This window comes from Drosophila sechellia, chromosome 2R, assembly GCF_004382195.2.
Source record: "Drosophila sechellia strain sech25 chromosome 2R, ASM438219v1, whole genome shotgun sequence".
Taxonomy (NCBI): Eukaryota; Metazoa; Arthropoda; class Insecta; order Diptera; family Drosophilidae; genus Drosophila; species Drosophila sechellia.
In genome coordinates, this window is record NC_045950.1 from 15,791,910 (window position 1) to 15,809,063 (window position 17,154).

At 40.2% G+C, this 17,154-nt stretch overlaps 3 protein-coding genes, 22 non-coding genes and 3 pseudogenes across 25 annotated transcripts; 7 read left to right on the forward strand and 21 right to left on the reverse strand.

Annotated features, from left to right (window-relative positions):
• The first annotated feature begins 1,286 nt into the window (after positions 1 to 1,286).
• On the forward strand, positions 1,287 to 2,208 carry LOC6620815 (general odorant-binding protein 56d). Its single transcript, XM_032715887.1, is given in 3 exon segments — positions 1,287 to 1,385; positions 1,442 to 1,520; positions 1,523 to 2,208. Coding segments are annotated over 3 exon segments (390 nt in total). The 5' UTR covers positions 1,287 to 1,328; the 3' UTR covers positions 1,777 to 2,208.
• A 15-nt stretch (positions 2,209 to 2,223) lies between these two features.
• On the forward strand, positions 2,224 to 2,803 carry LOC6620818. Its single transcript, XM_002044980.2, has 2 exons — positions 2,224 to 2,315; positions 2,370 to 2,803. The coding sequence occupies exons 1-2, from the start codon at positions 2,256 to 2,258 to the stop codon at positions 2,691 to 2,693; spliced, it is 384 nt and encodes a 127-aa protein (XP_002045016.1). The 5' UTR covers positions 2,224 to 2,255; the 3' UTR covers positions 2,694 to 2,803.
• Positions 2,804 to 2,854: 51 nt separating this feature from the next.
• Positions 2,855 to 3,633, forward strand: LOC6620817 (thioredoxin, mitochondrial). Its single transcript, XM_002044981.2, has 2 exons — positions 2,855 to 3,142; positions 3,205 to 3,633. Exons 1-2 carry the CDS (start codon positions 2,970 to 2,972, stop codon positions 3,467 to 3,469), a joined length of 438 nt encoding a protein of 145 aa, XP_002045017.1. The 5' UTR covers positions 2,855 to 2,969; the 3' UTR covers positions 3,470 to 3,633.
• Positions 3,634 to 4,407: 774 nt separating this feature from the next.
• Positions 4,408 to 4,481, forward strand: Trnai-aau. Its single transcript has one exon. It is a non-coding gene; the product is annotated as a tRNA-Ile (tRNA).
• Positions 4,482 to 7,130: 2,649 nt separating this feature from the next.
• Trnam-cau lies at positions 7,131 to 7,202 on the reverse strand. The gene has a single exon. It is a non-coding gene; the product is annotated as a tRNA-Met (tRNA).
• A 286-nt stretch (positions 7,203 to 7,488) lies between these two features.
• Positions 7,489 to 7,560, forward strand: Trnam-cau. Its single transcript has one exon. It is a non-coding gene; the product is annotated as a tRNA-Met (tRNA).
• Positions 7,561 to 7,771: 211 nt separating this feature from the next.
• Trnae-uuc lies at positions 7,772 to 7,843 on the reverse strand. The gene has a single exon. It is a non-coding gene; the product is annotated as a tRNA-Glu (tRNA).
• Positions 7,844 to 9,136: 1,293 nt separating this feature from the next.
• Positions 9,137 to 9,208, reverse strand: Trnae-uuc. Its single transcript has one exon. It is a non-coding gene; the product is annotated as a tRNA-Glu (tRNA).
• A 245-nt stretch (positions 9,209 to 9,453) lies between these two features.
• Positions 9,454 to 9,525, reverse strand: Trnae-uuc. The gene has a single exon. It is a non-coding gene; the product is annotated as a tRNA-Glu (tRNA).
• Positions 9,526 to 10,104: 579 nt separating this feature from the next.
• Positions 10,105 to 10,176, forward strand: Trnae-cuc. The gene has a single exon. It is a non-coding gene; the product is annotated as a tRNA-Glu (tRNA).
• Positions 10,177 to 10,554: 378 nt separating this feature from the next.
• On the forward strand, positions 10,555 to 10,626 carry Trnae-cuc. Its single transcript has one exon. It is a non-coding gene; the product is annotated as a tRNA-Glu (tRNA).
• A 419-nt stretch (positions 10,627 to 11,045) lies between these two features.
• LOC6621561 lies at positions 11,046 to 11,164 on the reverse strand. Its single transcript, XR_048803.1, has one exon. It is a non-coding gene; the product is annotated as a 5S ribosomal RNA (ribosomal RNA).
• Positions 11,165 to 11,411: 247 nt separating this feature from the next.
• LOC6621560 lies at positions 11,412 to 11,530 on the reverse strand. Its single transcript, XR_048802.1, has one exon. It is a non-coding gene; the product is annotated as a 5S ribosomal RNA (ribosomal RNA).
• A 247-nt stretch (positions 11,531 to 11,777) lies between these two features.
• On the reverse strand, positions 11,778 to 11,896 carry LOC6621559. The gene has a single exon (XR_048801.2). It is a non-coding gene; the product is annotated as a 5S ribosomal RNA (ribosomal RNA).
• A 241-nt stretch (positions 11,897 to 12,137) lies between these two features.
• On the reverse strand, positions 12,138 to 12,256 carry LOC116800745 (annotated as a pseudogene).
• A 240-nt stretch (positions 12,257 to 12,496) lies between these two features.
• LOC116800765 lies at positions 12,497 to 12,615 on the reverse strand. Its single transcript, XR_004361621.1, has one exon. It is a non-coding gene; the product is annotated as a 5S ribosomal RNA (ribosomal RNA).
• A 247-nt stretch (positions 12,616 to 12,862) lies between these two features.
• On the reverse strand, positions 12,863 to 12,981 carry LOC6621115. The gene has a single exon (XR_048754.2). It is a non-coding gene; the product is annotated as a 5S ribosomal RNA (ribosomal RNA).
• A 254-nt stretch (positions 12,982 to 13,235) lies between these two features.
• LOC6621111 lies at positions 13,236 to 13,354 on the reverse strand. The gene has a single exon (XR_048755.2). It is a non-coding gene; the product is annotated as a 5S ribosomal RNA (ribosomal RNA).
• Positions 13,355 to 13,601: 247 nt separating this feature from the next.
• Positions 13,602 to 13,720, reverse strand: LOC6621879. The gene has a single exon (XR_048859.2). It is a non-coding gene; the product is annotated as a 5S ribosomal RNA (ribosomal RNA).
• A 247-nt stretch (positions 13,721 to 13,967) lies between these two features.
• Positions 13,968 to 14,086, reverse strand: LOC116800717. Its single transcript, XR_004361579.1, has one exon. It is a non-coding gene; the product is annotated as a 5S ribosomal RNA (ribosomal RNA).
• Positions 14,087 to 14,326: 240 nt separating this feature from the next.
• LOC116800772 lies at positions 14,327 to 14,445 on the reverse strand. The gene has a single exon (XR_004361628.1). It is a non-coding gene; the product is annotated as a 5S ribosomal RNA (ribosomal RNA).
• A 240-nt stretch (positions 14,446 to 14,685) lies between these two features.
• Positions 14,686 to 14,804, reverse strand: LOC116800739 (annotated as a pseudogene).
• Positions 14,805 to 15,051: 247 nt separating this feature from the next.
• Positions 15,052 to 15,170, reverse strand: LOC116800780. Its single transcript, XR_004361636.1, has one exon. It is a non-coding gene; the product is annotated as a 5S ribosomal RNA (ribosomal RNA).
• A 240-nt stretch (positions 15,171 to 15,410) lies between these two features.
• On the reverse strand, positions 15,411 to 15,529 carry LOC116800740 (annotated as a pseudogene).
• Positions 15,530 to 15,769: 240 nt separating this feature from the next.
• Positions 15,770 to 15,889, reverse strand: LOC116800737. Its single transcript, XR_004361599.1, has one exon. It is a non-coding gene; the product is annotated as a 5S ribosomal RNA (ribosomal RNA).
• Positions 15,890 to 16,129: 240 nt separating this feature from the next.
• On the reverse strand, positions 16,130 to 16,248 carry LOC116800736. The gene has a single exon (XR_004361598.1). It is a non-coding gene; the product is annotated as a 5S ribosomal RNA (ribosomal RNA).
• A 254-nt stretch (positions 16,249 to 16,502) lies between these two features.
• On the reverse strand, positions 16,503 to 16,621 carry LOC116800715. Its single transcript, XR_004361577.1, has one exon. It is a non-coding gene; the product is annotated as a 5S ribosomal RNA (ribosomal RNA).
• A 247-nt stretch (positions 16,622 to 16,868) lies between these two features.
• Positions 16,869 to 16,987, reverse strand: LOC116800718. The gene has a single exon (XR_004361580.1). It is a non-coding gene; the product is annotated as a 5S ribosomal RNA (ribosomal RNA).
• Between the last annotated feature and the right edge of the window lie 167 nt (positions 16,988 to 17,154).

Sequence of the window (17,154 nt, forward strand, 5' to 3'; positions counted from 1 at the left end):
CACAAGAGAGAAGTTGCTTTTGTGTTTAGAAACGATATTCCTCCTCTTCTACACTTGTTTTGGCACCTATTTTGACACTAATGGAGTGTGGTTTTTAGTCACAATTTAAGGAGCGTCGTTTATGTAATTGTGTTTATGATAATGGTAGAAAAAGAAAAAGGAAGTTAGCTTTGGCTAACAAGACTGCAAGACTGAACATTGTAATTAGCATGTGCGAAATTGTATTAATTACTGAAACTTAGGGTCTCTGTTTTTATATTTCGCTATGATCATTAACTGATGACATGCAGAACGTTTTTCTTACATAATCATTAACCCATATTCAGCATTAGCCTCACATTCTCGACCCACTCACACGCTCGTCCTCTTGTCACTTGCTTGTCAATCATCCATCAAAGCCACACAAAACCCCATCGGGAGTATGAAACTCGGGGCTACTTATCTTCACATTGAATGCTCGCAGAAACTGAAACTAATTGCTAAAACGCCTTGATGCCTGTGTAAGCAGTGGGGATTATGTAAAGACACTGGCAGGAAAGAAGAATCCTATCTCTAACCCTGAATCATAAAAATGTTTAGACAACAAACTGAGGCTGGGCGGGTCATCATTCATTTGGCCCAAGTAAATATGGCCTGGCCAACGAACGAGTGAATGTTATCAGTATTTTGGAATCTGCTGTGACCCAAATGTGTGGTGGGTCATAGCCAGAAGCTCGGATATCAAAATCCCTGCTGACTTAGGAAAGTTTAAAGCACAACGAAAATTATTAACAAACTGCACAGCGTTCGGAAAATTAATCTTGGCCAATTGAAACCACACGCCATGGAATGCTCCTACTCTTCTCACACTACTTTATACAAACTACCTACTTTGTAACTATGAATTATAAAGTGCAAGTCAGAATTCGATGTTTATGAAAAGTTTTATTTGATAATCAGATGGCGAGCTGTAGTTCGAACTTCAGAGTTTTTTAAACGTATCTAAGAACTTTTATCAGAGGCCAATAAATTCGCAGATCCTAGTTATTCCTTTAAAACTATGACAGCTTACGCTTATTAAAAATAGACTTTAATGCCAACTGAAGCTTAGTTTTATCCAAATGAAAGCTGAAGTTATATATGTACATATATGTAAAAACCTGACACCAAGAAAGAACCAGCAAGTCAGCATGGCTAGGTTGTTTCTCAGCGCAACCAAGTAGATTGAAAGGGAATCACTAAACGAAGTCCAAAGTCCATCATCGCAAATTGTATAAATGCTGACTCACCGAGACATTTAGCCAACAGTTTCAGTTCTAAAAGATTCTAAACAGCTCACGATCAGCATCATGAAAGTATTCATTGTGTTTGCCGCCCTTGCAGCTCTATCTGTGGCATCTGCCGCGGTAGGTCCTTTTGCTTGATCTCCAGGAGTCTTTTAAAGATTTTTTTCTCTCAACAGGGCCTAACTGATTCCCAAAAGGCTGAGGCTAAGCAGAGAGCCAAGGCCTGCGCCAAACAGGAGGGAATCACGAAGGAGCAAGCCTGCGTTCTGGAAACTTTGCGGACTCCGATCCAAAGGTAAAGTGCTTCGCCAACTGTTTCCTGGAGCAGAGCGGCCTGGTGGCCAATGGACAGATAAAACCTGACGTGGTTTTGGCCAAACTGGGTCCCATCGCCGGCGAAGCCAATGTCAAGGAGGTGCAGGCCAAGTGTGACTCGACCAAGGGAGCCGACAAGTGCGACACTAGCTACCTGCTGTACAAGTGCTACTACGAAAACCGCGCCCAAATCTAAGAAAAACTATTTTGATCTACAAAAGAATAATTACTAAACCGAAATACTATAGAACACAAAATGATGTGTGCTTTATCGCCCGCGATGAATTATGCCCTTCAAGAATTGAATAAAGAAAACGCAACAGATGACTGCAGTTCGATCGCAAGTGACGATAAATGCGAGGAGGGCTTTAAACGAATTGAGTGCTGCTTTAAAAAATATTTGTAGTTGTAATAATAGCATACGAAACTAAATGCTTACTATATACTAATGTTTTACTTAAAAATGCAGCCATCTTAAAAAATAAGTACAATTGAACGGTATTCTGCCAGGTTAAATAACAAGTGGGTAACAGTCCCTGAAAAGCGAAACCAACCGTTGATAATATGATTGATTTTTTCGAGTTGAGGATAATGTGTAAATAAGCATGGCTAATATACGAACTATAAAAGCCGGGGAAGATAGCTAATTCATGTTCTTGCGCACAAATTATCAATATGAAAGTATTCCTGTTGTTCATTTTCCTCTCTGCTATCTGGCTCCAAGCATTTTCTATGGTAAGCAATCGAAATAATGTGGAAATTCCTTACTCTAAAATGTACAAGTTTTAGAAACCTTATGAAAAAGTAAAAGCCTGCTTGAAACGGCAGCTGGGGTATAATACAATTACAGCAAATAACAAATTAGATGATAAAGAAGACTCTCTTCAAAGCAAGTGTTTTTATCACTGCTTACTGGAAGTGAAAGGTGTTATTGCAAATGATGCGATCAGTTCCGAGCAACCGAGGAAAGAACTTGTAAAAAAGTATGGTATTACTGACACAGATGAATTGGAAAAAGCTGAAGAAAAGTGCCATTCCGCCGTCAAGGCTACCGGAAAATGTGAATTGGGGTACAAAATCTTTAAATGCTACCAGTCCATTACCAAGCATTAGACTACTAAACAATTAATTTGCATGACACTTTTTAACATTAATTTTTGAGAAACTTCACACGCGTACATAATAAAGTGTAAAACGAAAAACTAAAGAATATAATTTCTGGATCAAGCAGCCTTTGAATTTATGGAACTCTATGCCAAATGGGATTTTACCGTAGAACTTTCAGTAGAATAAAGGCTCTAGTCGGCATCACACTGTAGTCCCAACAATTTTTGGATCAAAATTTTCTCGCTATTTATCTAGGCTAAAATTTTATCCGTAAGCTTTATTATGTCCAGCTATAGAAGATTATTTCGGGCAAAGCGCCTAATGAATTTGATGAAGGCTAATCGCGGAATGACCAGTACTGGCAAGCAACCGATTTTCGATGTGGAGACTAGAAAAGACTTTGAGCAACGTGTGATCAACAGCGATCGGCCGGTGGTTGTGGACTTTCATGCCAGGTGAGCTTAGCTTTCAGTTAAATGGAACCATGTAAAGACATTGTTCCGACCATCCTGAACAGCTGGTGCTGTCCATGCAAGGCTCTGGCCCCTCGACTGGAAAACGTTGTGTCCGAGCAGGAAGGTCGAGTGAGATTGGCCCGGGTCGATATTGATGAGCATGGGGAACTGGCCCTTGACTACAACGTGGGGTCCGTTCCTTCATTGGTGGTCATCAGCAACGGCAAGGTGGTAAATCGAATGGTTGGCCTGCAGACCAGCGAATACCTACGCAAGTGGCTCCTTAAGGCGGTGCCACACCCACCACCTGAGGATACGGAAAACTAAATCAGCATGTCACTAGGGAGTGATAACACGTTCATTGTAGGCTAGCTTTCAGTTTTATTAAACCACGTTCTCAGCAAAACGTTTTTAATTAATTTTCGATTTAACAAGTTCCTTAGGTGTTTGCACTCGAAGAAATAAAGAACCAACTATGTGGATTATAACTACCCACCAAATGTTGTGAATAACTAGCACTATTTAAATTTCGAATATATAAAAAAGTAAAGCTTTAAAATTGTTAAAAGAATAAATACTTAGATACCCAAGTGCCTTTTTGGGAATTCCGCTCAGTGTACTACTGTTCAAATAGCTTCAGCTCTGGGCGCCCAGTGGCGGCAATTCAAAATGCAAACAAAGTCTCGTCTCGTGTTCAAACAATTTGCGGATCGGTGATGGGAGGAGAAGCACACTGGCAGGAACAAATACAAAACGTATATCAATTGTTTGTATATTTGTTTGCCAAAAACAACAAGCTTACTCGCTCTCCATGTGTCTGTATACTTTTGTTGTGTATATCCCTGCTGTCTAGGCGATGTGAATGCATGGGGGAATGTCTAATTGATTTTGGTAATGTTGCTTTTTAATGAAGTGTCACAAATGTGCTGCTTGCGATGATGCATGTGGTGTCGAGCAGCATTTAGCTCCCTCAGGAACCCAAAAGAAACACAATTAATGCCGTCTACTGGCGGTGGTAAATTAATTATAGACGCAAAACAACATGGCTACATGAGGAAAAAAAGATATAAACGATTCCACAGACTTTAAAATCTAAATATTATAGTATCTAATTATAAATATCTAATTATTAATATAGTATTAATCAAAATGAATAAGCATACATATTGTAAATAGAAGTTATCACAAGCTGATCTTTAAATAAACACCGATTTCAAGAGCTAGAAAACGAACCTCACGAATCTGAAAAGCCCCATCGTCACCAAGGCCCATTAGCTCAGTTGGTTAGAGCGTCGTGCTAATAACGCGAAGGTCGCGGGTTCGATCCCCTCATGGGCCATGATTTTTTTTTATATTGTCTATTATAATAAATATATCAGTTTCCAAACGAAATCACATGCCGCAATTAAAATTGTTCAGTAAAAGTCTTGGGTATGTACAGTCCGCAGTAAATTTTGTTTGTGCCGGACTGCCGGATCCACAAAATAGATTTGCCGCAATGTAATTGAGTATTTGTATTCAATTAAGACTTATTTCAATATTTGCATAAATACAGCAGACAGCCAGCAGACTGGTGAGAGTTGAATCGAGTTGAGTCGAGTCGAGTGGTATGCAGTCCAGTTGAGTCCTCGTGCGTATATAAATCCCTCATATGCTCGAGCATAATTTGGTGAAACGAAACTTGGACAAACACAGTCGAGATTCGAGGGGATGGCGAAAGGATGCTCTTCAGCGTGGACAACACCAGGACATAAAATCTCCGGGATGTCGACGAGGTGTGGGTGCATGTGTGCACACTGTCTGATTTTGACAGCCCGCATAAAGCGAGCAAAGGACCACGGTCCTCGCTGCCTAGGTAAACACTTGTAGAATGGGCCAGCTAAATGCACTACCTCCTGGACACTTCACCCCTTAGTTTCACAGTGCGTGGAAATGGCGACACAAACTGCAACATATATTCATTTTTATTATGCAAACATTGCTTTAATTACATTATTTTTGCGTATACGCCCGGCAAACAAACTTTACCCACTTCACGTGTGTGGCGCTCAGCTTTTCACTGCCCCTCATCGCCCTGATCAATCACTGGAAAATTGGATTTTCATATGTGCTGCACTCTATCTCTCCCTCTCTCTCTCAGCCTGCCTCACCATTCATCCGCATCGCTTTCGGATGGAGCTTATGCAATTTCCGTTGCCCACCGTTGCCTTGTGGCGGCAAAAATCAATCGTTGCCCCTCCCACGAACAGCAGTCGTCCGTCGTTTGACAAGCACAAACACAAACTTAATCAGTACCCATGGATTGGTCAATAATTTTTAAATACAAATCAAGTGTTAACTGGGGGCTTAATTGTGGGTTGGCCACCGATCAGGCAATAAAAAGCACGCCCACTTCGTGCACCGTTTTTATTTGAGAAAATGTAAAAAAAAAGAAAAAATACAAGTTAATTTGATTTTGTGGTTTTTGTTGAATTTTAACAAACACGGGTTTTTTTTTACGTAAACTAATGTTTAGGAATGTTCCAATTTTAAATGAAAAGGTAAATTTAAGACTGTTATATATCCAAAATATTTAAACATTTAGTTTTCAATGACTCCCCTTTAATTGCTAAGAATCGGAACTCATGGAAACCACAAATACCCTCCAAAACACTGACAACGTGGGATTTTAACACTCGCCAACTGACTGCGTTGAGCTCAATTCAGGCGGAACCCTTTTTCTGTCTCAATAGAAAAGCCGGGGACTCTACGTCCAGGCGAAAATGTGTCCAGTTCATTTTTTTTTTTTTTTTTTTGTATTTTCTTTTACCGTCTATCGAATACGCCGGATGCCAGGCTGACGGAAATTCGATTTATTTTCATCAATATTCAATGTCATTGCAACATCTTCGTGGGGAAAACCAAAAGCGTACATCAAGCATGTCACCCAACGAAAACGACAGAGAGCCAACAACCCGCAAGGAGAACAACCTAACCCCTTCAGTCCAATGGAAATGGACTTTGTGGCTTGAAACTTTTTGGGGGTTTTGCTATTAAAATTTGATATGCATGTTGGATGTTGTCTCGTTGTCGCAGCTGCACGTGCAGCAGGCGACGAACAAACCACCGGTAACCACCCACCATCATCCCAAACCAACCAAATTTTCCCCTCCCCACTTTCCCAGGTGAAACTGTCGCAGTGTAGAGCACCTTTTGGCCATTCGCCGTCCATGGGGGCTGTGCCAAACTTGACGCGCTCTGCCATTGCATATTTAAACAAATTTATTTGCAATTTAGTGCTTGCGGTTGGTTTCCATTGGCCCGCAAACCTCGCCCCACCAATTCTGGATGGTTTTGTGCAATTTCATGGCGCGCTTTTAAGTGGTGCGAAAATTAATTAAAATTTTTGCCATTTATTGACAAATATGTCAATTTGATTGGCATACAGGGTTGGTAGCTCCCTGCGAGTCTGAGCATAAATAGTAAATTGGTCGGCATCCCTGTTTTTTTTTTTAATTTTCAAAAATATTTAAGCACCTTTAAAGGAAAGGTCCCGCAAATTTATAGCGCGAATCCCGAACTCCTGCCTCGTAGCCGTATCGCATCTCTTAGCAATGCAAACAGAAGCGGCAAAAACCATCAGAGTCGCACTCGGCGAGTGGTTATTAAAGCCGTATCTGTGCCACTGGGCAAAATACATGCCTCAATGTGATGCAGAGCTTCAGCAGATGTGTGGGAGCGTGCTGCAAGTGCGCGATAAGAGACGTGGCCACCACGGTACCAAGTAAACACATAATCCACGTGAGCTGGAGCCGGTGACACGCATTGAGGTATGAGCAAAAATAAATTTCAACAATCAAACTCTTTAAAATAATGGATTCGATATGGTATTAATGCAGATTATTAATAAATTGCCTGACATTTCTTTCCTAGAAGAGAAATACATTATTACAAATACGATCGATCACAAAATGTAAAAAAATAAATTCTTCCACCAGAATCTACTATTTAGCAGAGCAAGGTTTCGATCCTCGGACCTCTGGGTTATGGGCCCAGCACGCTTCCACTGCGCCACTCTGCTTGTAAAATGCTGAGCACAATGTTCAATATGAGATAACGTGCAACATTTAAGCACCACTGAATTTCTTATATGAATTTAGATTATTGATCTGGGTTTTAAGACATTTACTCAGCTAAGAATGATTTTCATATTTTCATATTGTACTACGAATGAATGGTCTTATTTTTATTACATAACCATTAACATATTGCAAAAAAATGAATTTCTTAAGACAGTAAATAATGCCAGTCATCCCATCCAGTCAACGCCGCTTACTCATATTCAACATAGCGCTCTATCAATTAAAAGCAGAGTGGCGCAGTGGAAGCGTGCTGGGCCCATAACCCAGAGGTCCGAGGATCGAAACCTTGCTCTGCTATGGAGTATTACGCAAGTGCGAATTATTTTAATTTGACTTTTGCAAAAATATATTTATATACTATTTAATCAGAACTATGTATATAAGTTGCTTTACTATATCTTATATTAATGAAAGTTATATATGTATAATATTGACTTTTTGGTGTTTGGGTGGTTTGAGTTAAATATGTGCAAAAAACTACAAACCTTTTGAAGTCATAGAAAAAATATTCCCATACCGGGAATCGAACCCGGGCCTTCTGGGTGAAAGCCAGATATCCTAGCCACTAGACCATATGGGACACTCTATCGCCGTTTGATTTACGTCTGTATTTTAAGTCCAAGCAAAAAAAAATCAGCTTTAAAGTGCATTTGGTTGGTTGTTTTATTTTACAACGATATTCAAAGAACTATGAATAAATTGCTAAATTTAAATATCTCTGCCTTACAAAAAGCGGATAATATACAAATTAATAATTTAGTTACCTTCTTAAAATCTAAGCGGATACAGATATGTACTATGTTGAAAATTTATTTGAAGACCATGCAATAGCTCACATGTCCAACTTCTTACTTTAAAATGGCAAAATATATCCACACACCAAAAATAGATCACGCCGACCATTTGCAATTTAGCATTTTTTTTACAACGCAAAGTGTTCGGTCCTTCGGCGTGTGCTTTTTAATTTAATTTTCGTAGGCCCGCCATGCACTTCAAGCCGCTGGCACAAGCCCGCACATGAATAACGAACTCTCAACTCCCATCGCCCACTAACCGAGCCAAGCGAACAACACCCACCCCACCATGGCGCTTCGGCTTACAAAAGCACAGTCGAGAGCCCAAACCACGTGGCGCCCGCTTTCATGCGCTTCGTTTAGCAAAGTGGATGTTAAGTGTAATGCGATTTTTATGTAAATTTTTGGCGAAAAAAATAGCCAAACATGTTTGCACACGGGCAGGGCAGAGGAGCCAACAGTTCGTCGATGTTCGTTGCCACGGTCACGGCCAGCTTTACAGCGAGACAAACAGCAACAAATGACTGGTCACACCCACAACCCATTCAAACTCCCATCCACACGAATCCTGAAAATGGACAGACAGACGACAAGTGCCAATACCATCCCGTACGACGAACTAAAGTAACGAAAATACGTCTTCCTATCTCTTAAGTATAAATTTTGCTTTATATATATCCGTTAAAAAAGTTCATTAGTTGAAAGACCATCAGTTAAACCGACAACTCTAGGCAGGAGCAACCCCGTCAGAATCGTGGTACTAAATTATAATCACTCAGGAGTCATAATTTCGTAACATCAAGTGGCCTTTTAGTATTTGGGTAGAACGTCAGTCTACCACTACTAATGACAATCGTTCCGTTGAAAACAGCGACCTGTAATTCGACGAAGAACTAGAACAGCTTGGGAATTTTTGGAGACCACAATACAAAAAAACAACTGATAATGTCTTACACAAAATATCTAAAAGAGGGCGCTCTAGAACTTAGCAACGAATAACCCAATAGATGTCGCTTAAAACGAAAATGCCATAGATGAATATAAAGTGATCTTTGTTTTTCTGAGCAAAAAATTAATAATTCCCATACCGGGAATCGAACCCGGGCCTTCTGGGTGAAAGCCAGATATCCTAGCCACTAGACCATATGGGACACCAAGAGAAGTGTGTCAAAACGCGCTTTTGACCATATACATTATATAATCATACAAATTCCAATGAAATTATATTATATTATTAATAATTATTATAATTATACATATAATATATGTATATAACAATGCCTATATATACCCTATAAATGAATTAGAAAATATTAATAGCTTAATCATAAAAATTGCAATAAAGTATTAATATATACATAAATTGAATTACATTTTATGTCAAAAAGTTATTTTCTTCCCATACCGGGAATCGAACCCGGGCCTTCTGGGTGAAAGCCAGATATCCTAGCCACTAGACCATATGGGATACATTTAATCGAAACCCAATGTTAGTCAAAACCCAATGTTAGTTTTAGTTCCAAAATCTTTGCTACCAGGTGTAAATGTTACCACCTGTGAAATTTTTCCTAAACATGACGCGTCACAACAAAAAATAAAATAAAATTACAGTTGCTATTTCCCATACCGGGAATTGAACCCGGGCCTCCCGGGTGAGATAACATATTTAGACGAAAACCTTATAGAGTTGCTTTAAATTACCTCAATGTCATTCTTCATATGCAATATGAAAACTCATATGCAAATATACACTTTTTTACAAGCAAAGTACGTATTCATAGAAACTATAAAACGGTTGTGGTTCATAAGATACATGTATATTAAACTTTATGAGACATTTTAGTGAGAAAGTCAATGTGATATGATAAGGTCCTGCTCCAACAAGATGTGTGACTTGGTCCAAACTTATCCCGATATTTGCTTGCTAACTACTTCTTTTATCGCATCGAAGCACTTGTTAATCATAGCTTTAGCTTACCATAGCAATGTTTCGCTTTTAGTGCCAACTTTGCAACCTAATATGTTTATTGGCAATGCAAGAGGTATCTCCCATATTGTCTAGTGGTTAGGATACCCGGCTCTCACCCGGGAGGCCCGGGTTCAATTCCCGGTATGGGAATTAATATGACGACTAGTAAGCTTTCAAAGCTTGCTTCTATTTTTTTTCTTTTTTACAGAAAAAACTTAATTTTCATCTTTGATGACAAAATCAAGAAGAAATAAGAAGTATTTTTGGACATATATTAAATTTAATTATTTAAATCGACCGCGATATATATGTTTTTTGTTAGCATATAACTCCAATATACATATGCAGATTTGCATTATGGTAGAAAAAAATGTAGCGACTGTATAAACTGTTAAATATCCTCTTTTTCCACCTGATTAGATTCTTTGCACTATACCTTAATTCACTGACTCTAAAAAATGATATTGTCTTTGCTTAATTTTATATTAATGGTATCAAAAGTTTCATTTTGTGAGATCAGATAACATATCCCATATTGTCTAGTGGTTAGGATACCCGGCTCTCACCCGGGAGGCCCGGGTTCAATTCCCGGTATGGGAAATGATGCAAGTACATTTTTTATAACCATTATTTTAGTTTGCAAGAAATAATATCAAGAATTAAAAATTCGAATAACTTCATTACTACGCACCAAAAGCTGCTTAAGTGCAACCCTACTTAATTTCGGTGATCGGACGAGAACCGATGTATTCAGCGTGGTATGGTCGTTGGCGAAAGTCGCTGGGCTAAACAGTGTCCTTATACTCTGATATTCAGTTATGCCCATAGACTAAAATAGACTGTTTTTGTACCATTGTGTTTTAGATATCGTAATAAAGATATAAAAGATTAATGAGTGGAAGACAAAATTTGAAATTAGGTGAACAAAGTTTTCTTTCTGATTTGTAGCCAATAGCCAATAATGCTAGAATAAAAACTAAGAAGGCAGCAGGCAGCAGGCAGCAAAAAGTTGTGGACGAGGCCAACAACACGCGGTGTTCCCAAGCGGTCCACCATCTAAGTACTAACCGCGCCCGACGCTGCTTAATTTCGGTGATCGGACGAGAACCGATGTATTCAGCGTGGTATGGTCGTTGGCGAAAGTCGCTGGGCTAAACAGTGTCCTTATACTCTGATATTCAGTTATGCCCATAGACTGAAATAGACTGTTTTTGTACCATTGGGTTTTAGATATCGTAATAAAGATATAAAAGATTAATGAGTGGAAGACAAAATTTGAAATTAGGTGAACAAAGTTTTCATTCTGATTTGTAGCCAATAGCCAATAATGCTAGAATAAAAACTAAGAAGGCAGCAGGCAGCAGGCAGCAAAAAGTTGTGGACGAGGCCAACAACACGCGGTGTTCCCAAGCGGTCCCTCATCTAAGTACTAACCGCGCCCGACGCTGCTTAATTTCGGTGATCGGACGAGAACCGATGTATTCAGCGTGGTATGGTCGTTGGCGAAAGTCGCTGGGCTAAACAGTGTCCTTATACTCTGATATTCAGTTATGCCCATAGACTGAAATAGACTGTTTTTGTACCATTGGGTTTTAGATATCGTAATAAAGATATAAAAGATTAATAAGTGGAAGACAAAATTTGAAATTAGGTGAACAAAGTTTTCTTTCTGATTTGTAGCCAATAGCCAATAATGCTAGAATAAAAACTAAGAAGGCAGCAGGCAGCAGGCAGCAAAAAGTTGTGGACGAGGCCAACAACACGCGGTGTTCCCAAGCGGTCCCCCATCTAAGTACTAACCGCGCCCGACGCTGCTTAATTTCGGTGATCGGACGAGAACCGATGTATTCAGCGTGGTATGGTCGTTGGCGAAAGTCGCTGGGCTAAACAGTGTCCTTATACTCTGATATTCAGTTATGCCCATAGACTGAAATAGACTGTTTTTGTACCATTGGGTTTTAGATATCGTAATAAAGATATAAAAGATTAATAAGTGGAAGACAAAATTTGAAATTAGGTGAACAAAGTTTTCATTCTGATTTGTAGCCAATAGCCAATAATGCTGGAATAAAAACTAAGAAGGCAGCAGGCAGCAAAAAGTTGTGGACGAGGCCAAACAACACGCGGTGTTCCCAAGCGGTCCCTCATCTAAGTACTAACCGCGCCCGACGCTGCTTAATTTCGGTGATCGGACGAGAACCGATGTATTCAGCGTGGTATGGTCGTTGGCGAAAGTCGCTGGGCTAAACAGTGTCCTTATACTCTGATATTCAGTTATGCCCATAGACTGAAATAGACTGTTTTTGTACCATTAGGTTTTAGATATCGTAATAAAGATATAAAAGATTAATGAGTGGAAGACAAAATTTGAAATTAGGTGAACAAAGTTTTCATTCTGATTTGTAGCCAATAGCCAATAATGCTAGAATAAAAACTAAGAAGGCAGCAGGCAGCAAAAAGTTGTGGACGAGGCCAACAACACGCGGTGTTCCCAAGCGGTCCCCCATCTAAGTACTAACCGCGCCCGACGCTGCTTAATTTCGGTGATCGGACGAGAACCGATGTATTCAGCGTGGTATGGTCGTTGGCGAAAGTCGCTGGGCTAAACAGTGTCCTTATACTCTGATATTCAGTTATGCCCATAGACTGAAATAGACTGTTTTTGTACCATTGGGTTTTAGATATCGTAATAAAGATATAAAAGATTAATGAGTGGAAGGCAAAATTTGAAATTAGGTGAACAAAGTTTTCATTCTGATTTGTAGCCAATAGCCAATAATGCTAGAATAAAAACTAAGAAGGCAGCAGGCAGCAGGCAGCAAAAAGTTGTGGACGAGGCCAACAACACGCGGTGTTCCCAAGCGGTCCCTCATCTAAATACTAACCGCGCCCGACGCTGCTTAATTTCGGTGATCGGACGAGAACCGATGTATTCAGCGTGGTATGGTCGTTGGCGAAAGTCGCTGGGCTAAACAGTGTCCTTATACTCTGATATTCAGTTATGCCCATAGACTGAAATAGACTGTTTTTGTACCATTGGGTTTTAGATATCGTAATAAAGATATAAAAGATTAATGAGTGGAAGACAAAATTTGAAATTAGGTGAACAAAGTTTTCATTCTGATTTGTAGCCAATAGCCAATAATGCTAGAATAAAAACTAAGAAGGCAGCAGGCAGCAGGCAGCAGGCAGCAAACAGTTGTGGACGAGGCCAACAACACGCGGTGTTCCCAAGCGGTCCCTCATCTAAGTACTAACCGCGCCCGACGCTGCTTAATTTCGGTGATCGGACGAGAACCGATGTATTCAGCGTGGTATGGTCGTTGGCGAAAGTCGCTGGGCTAAACAGTGTCCTTATACTCTGATATTCAGTTATGCCCATAGACTGAAATAGACTGTTTTTGTACCATTGGGTTTTAGATATCGTAATAAAGATATAAAAGATTAATGAGTGGAAGACAAAATTTGAAATTAGGTGAACAAAGTTTTCATTCTGATTTGTAGCCAATAGCCAATAATGCTAGAATAAAAACTAAGAAGGCAGCAGGCAGCAGGCAGCAAAAAGTTGTGGACGAGGCCAACAACACGCGGTGTTCCCAAGCGGTCCCTCATCTAAGTACTAACCGCGCCCGACGCTGCTTAATTTCGGTGATCGGACGAGAACCGATGTATTCAGCGTGGTATGGTCGTTGGCGAAAGTCGCTGGGCTAAACAGTGTCCTTATACTCTGATATTCAGTTATGCCCATAGACTGAAATAGACTGTTTTTGTACCATTGGGTTTTAGATATCGTAATAAAGATATAAAAGATTAATGAGTGGAAGACAAAATTTGAAATTAGGTGAACAAAGTTTTCATTCTGATTTGTAGCCAATAGCCAATAATGCTAGAATAAAAACTAAGAAGGCAGCAGGCAGCAGGCAGCAAAAAGTTGTGGACGAGGCCAACAACACGCGGTGTTCCCAAGCGGTCCCTCATCTAAGTACTAACCGCGCCCGACGCTGCTTAATTTCGGTGATCGGACGAGAACCGATGTATTCAGCGTGGTATGGTCGTTGGCGAAAGTGGCTGGGCTAAACAGTGTCCTTATACTCTGATATTCAGTTATGCCCATAGACTGAAATAGACTGTTTTTGTACCATTGGGTTTTAGATATCGTAATAAAGATATAAAAGATTAATGAGTGGAAGACAAAATTTGAAATTAGGTGAACAAAGTTTTCTTTCTGATTTGTAGCCAATAGCCAATAATGCTAGAATAAAAACTAAGAAGGCAGCAGGCAGCAAAAAGTTGTGGACGAGGCCAACAACACGCGGTGTTCCCAAGCGGTCCCCCATCTAAGTACTAACCGCGCCCGACGCTGCTTAATTTCGGTGATCGGACGAGAACCGATGTATTCAGCGTGGTATGGTCGTTGGCGAAAGTCGCTGGGCTAAACAGTGTCCTTATACTCTGATATTCAGTTATGCCCATAGACTGAAATAGACTGTTTTTGTACCATTGGGTTTTAGATATCGTAATAAAGATATAAAAGATTAATGAGTGGAAGACAAAATTTGAAATTAGGTGAACAAAGTTTTCTTTCTGATTTGTAGCCAATAGCCAATAATGCTAGAATAAAAACTAAGAAGGCAGCAGGCAGCAAAAAGTTGTGGACGAGGCCAACAACACGCGGTGTTCCCAAGCGGTCCCTCATCTAAGTACTAACCGCGCCCGACGGTGCTTAATTTCGGTGATCGGACGAGAACCGATGTATTCAGCGTGGTATGGTCGTTGGCGAAAGTCGCTGGGCTAAACAGTGTCCTTATACTCTGATATTCAGTTATGCCCATAGACTGAAATAGACTGTTTTTGTACCATTGGGTTTTAGATATCGTAATAAAGATATAAAAGATTAATGAGTGGAAGACAAAATTTGAAATTAGGTGAACAAAGTTTTCATTCTGATTTGTAGCCAATAGCCAATAATGCTAGAATAAAAACTAAGAAGGCAGCAGGCAGCAGGCAGCAAAAAGTTGTGGACGAGGCCAACAACACGCGGTGTTCCCAAGCGGTCCCCCATCTAAGTACTAACCGCGCCCGACGCTGCTTAATTTCGGTGATCGGACGAGAACCGATGTATTCAGCGTGGTATGGTCGTTGGCGAAAGTCGCTGGGCTAAACAGTGTCCTTATACTCTGATATTCAGTTATGCCCATAGACTGAAATAGACTGTTTTTGTACCATTGGGTTTTAGATATCGTAATAAAGATATAAAAGATTAATGAGTGGAAGACAAAATTTGAAATTAGGTGAACAAAGTTTTCTTTCTGATTTGTAGCCAATAGCCAATAATGCTAGAATAAAAACTAAGAAGGCAGCAGGCAGCAAAAAGTTGTGGACGAGGCCAACAACACGCGGTGTTCCCAAGCGGTCCCTCATCTAAGTACTAACCGCGCCCGACGGTGCTTAATTTCGGTGATCGGACGAGAACCGATGTATTCAGCGTGGTATGGTCGTTGGCGAAAGTCGCTGGGCTAAACAGTGTCCTTATACTCTGATATTCAGTTATGCCCATAGACTGAAATAGACTGTTTTTGTACCATTGGGTTTTAGATATCGTAATAAAGATATAAAAGATTAATGAGTGGAAGACAAAATTTGAAATTAGGTGAACAAAGTTTTCATTCTGATTTGTAGCCAATAGCCAATAATGCTAGAATAAAAACTAAGAAGGCAGCAGGCAGCAAAAAGTTGTGGACGAGGCCAACAACACGCGGTGTTCCCAAGCGGTCCCCCATCTAAGTTACTAACCGCGCCCGACGCTGCTTAATTTCGGTGATCGGACGAGAACCGATGTATTCAGCGTGGTATGGTCGTTGGCGAAAGTCGCTGGGCTAAACAGTGTCCTTATACTCTGATATTCAGTTATGCCCATAGACTGAAATAGACTGTTTTTGTACCATTGGGTTTTAGATATCGTAATAAAGATATAAAAGATTAATGAGTGGAAGACAAAATTTGAAATTAGGTGAACAAAGTTTTCATTCTGATTTGTAGCCAATAGCCAATAATGCTAGAATAAAAACTAAGAAGGCAGCAGGCAGCAAAAAGTTGTGGACGAGGCCAACAACACGCGGTGTTCCCAAGCGGTTCCTCATCTAAGTACTAACCGCGCCCGACGCTGCTTAATTTCGGTGATCGGACGAGAACCGATGTATTCAGCGTGGTATGGTCGTTGGCGAAAGTCGCTGGGCTAAACAGTGTCCTTATACTCTGATATTCAGTTATGCCCATAGACTGAAATAGACTGTTTTTGTACCATTGGGTTTTAGATATCGTAATAAAGATATAAAAGATTAATGAGTGGAAGACAAAATTTGAAATTAGGTGAACAAAGTTTTCATTCTGATTTGTAGCCAATAGCCAATAATGCTAGAATAAAAACTAAGAAGGCAGCAGGCAGCAGGCAGCAGGCAGCAAAAAGTTGTGGACGAGGCCAACAACACGCGGTGTTCCCAAGCGGTCCCCCATCTAAGTACTAACCGCGCCCGACGCTGCTTAATTTCGGTGATCGGACGAGAACCGATGTATTCAGCGTGGTATGGTCGTTGGCGAAAGTCGCTGGGCTAAACAGTGTCCTTATACTCTGATATTCAGTTATGCCCATAGACTGAAATAGACTGTTTTTGTACCATTGGGTTTTAGATATCGTAATAAAGATATAAAAGATTAATGAGTGGAAGACAAAATTTGAAATTAGGTGAACAAAGTTTTCATTCTGATTTGTAGCCAATAGCCAATAATGCTAGAATAAAAACTAAGAAGGCAGCAGGCAGCATGCAGCAAAAAGTTGTGGACGAGGCCAACAACACGCGGTGTTCCCAAGCGGTCCCTCATCTAAGTACTAACCGCGCCCGACGCTGCTTAATTTCGGTGATCGGACGAGAACCGATGTATTCAGCGTGGTATGGTCGTTGGCGAAAGTCGCTGGGCTAAACAGTGTCCTTATACTCTGATATTCAGTTATGCCCATAGACTGAAATAGACTGTTTTTGTACCATTGGGTTTTAGATATCGTAATAAAGATATAAAAGATTAATGAGTGGAAGACAAAATTTGAAATTAGGTGAACAAAGTTTTCATTCT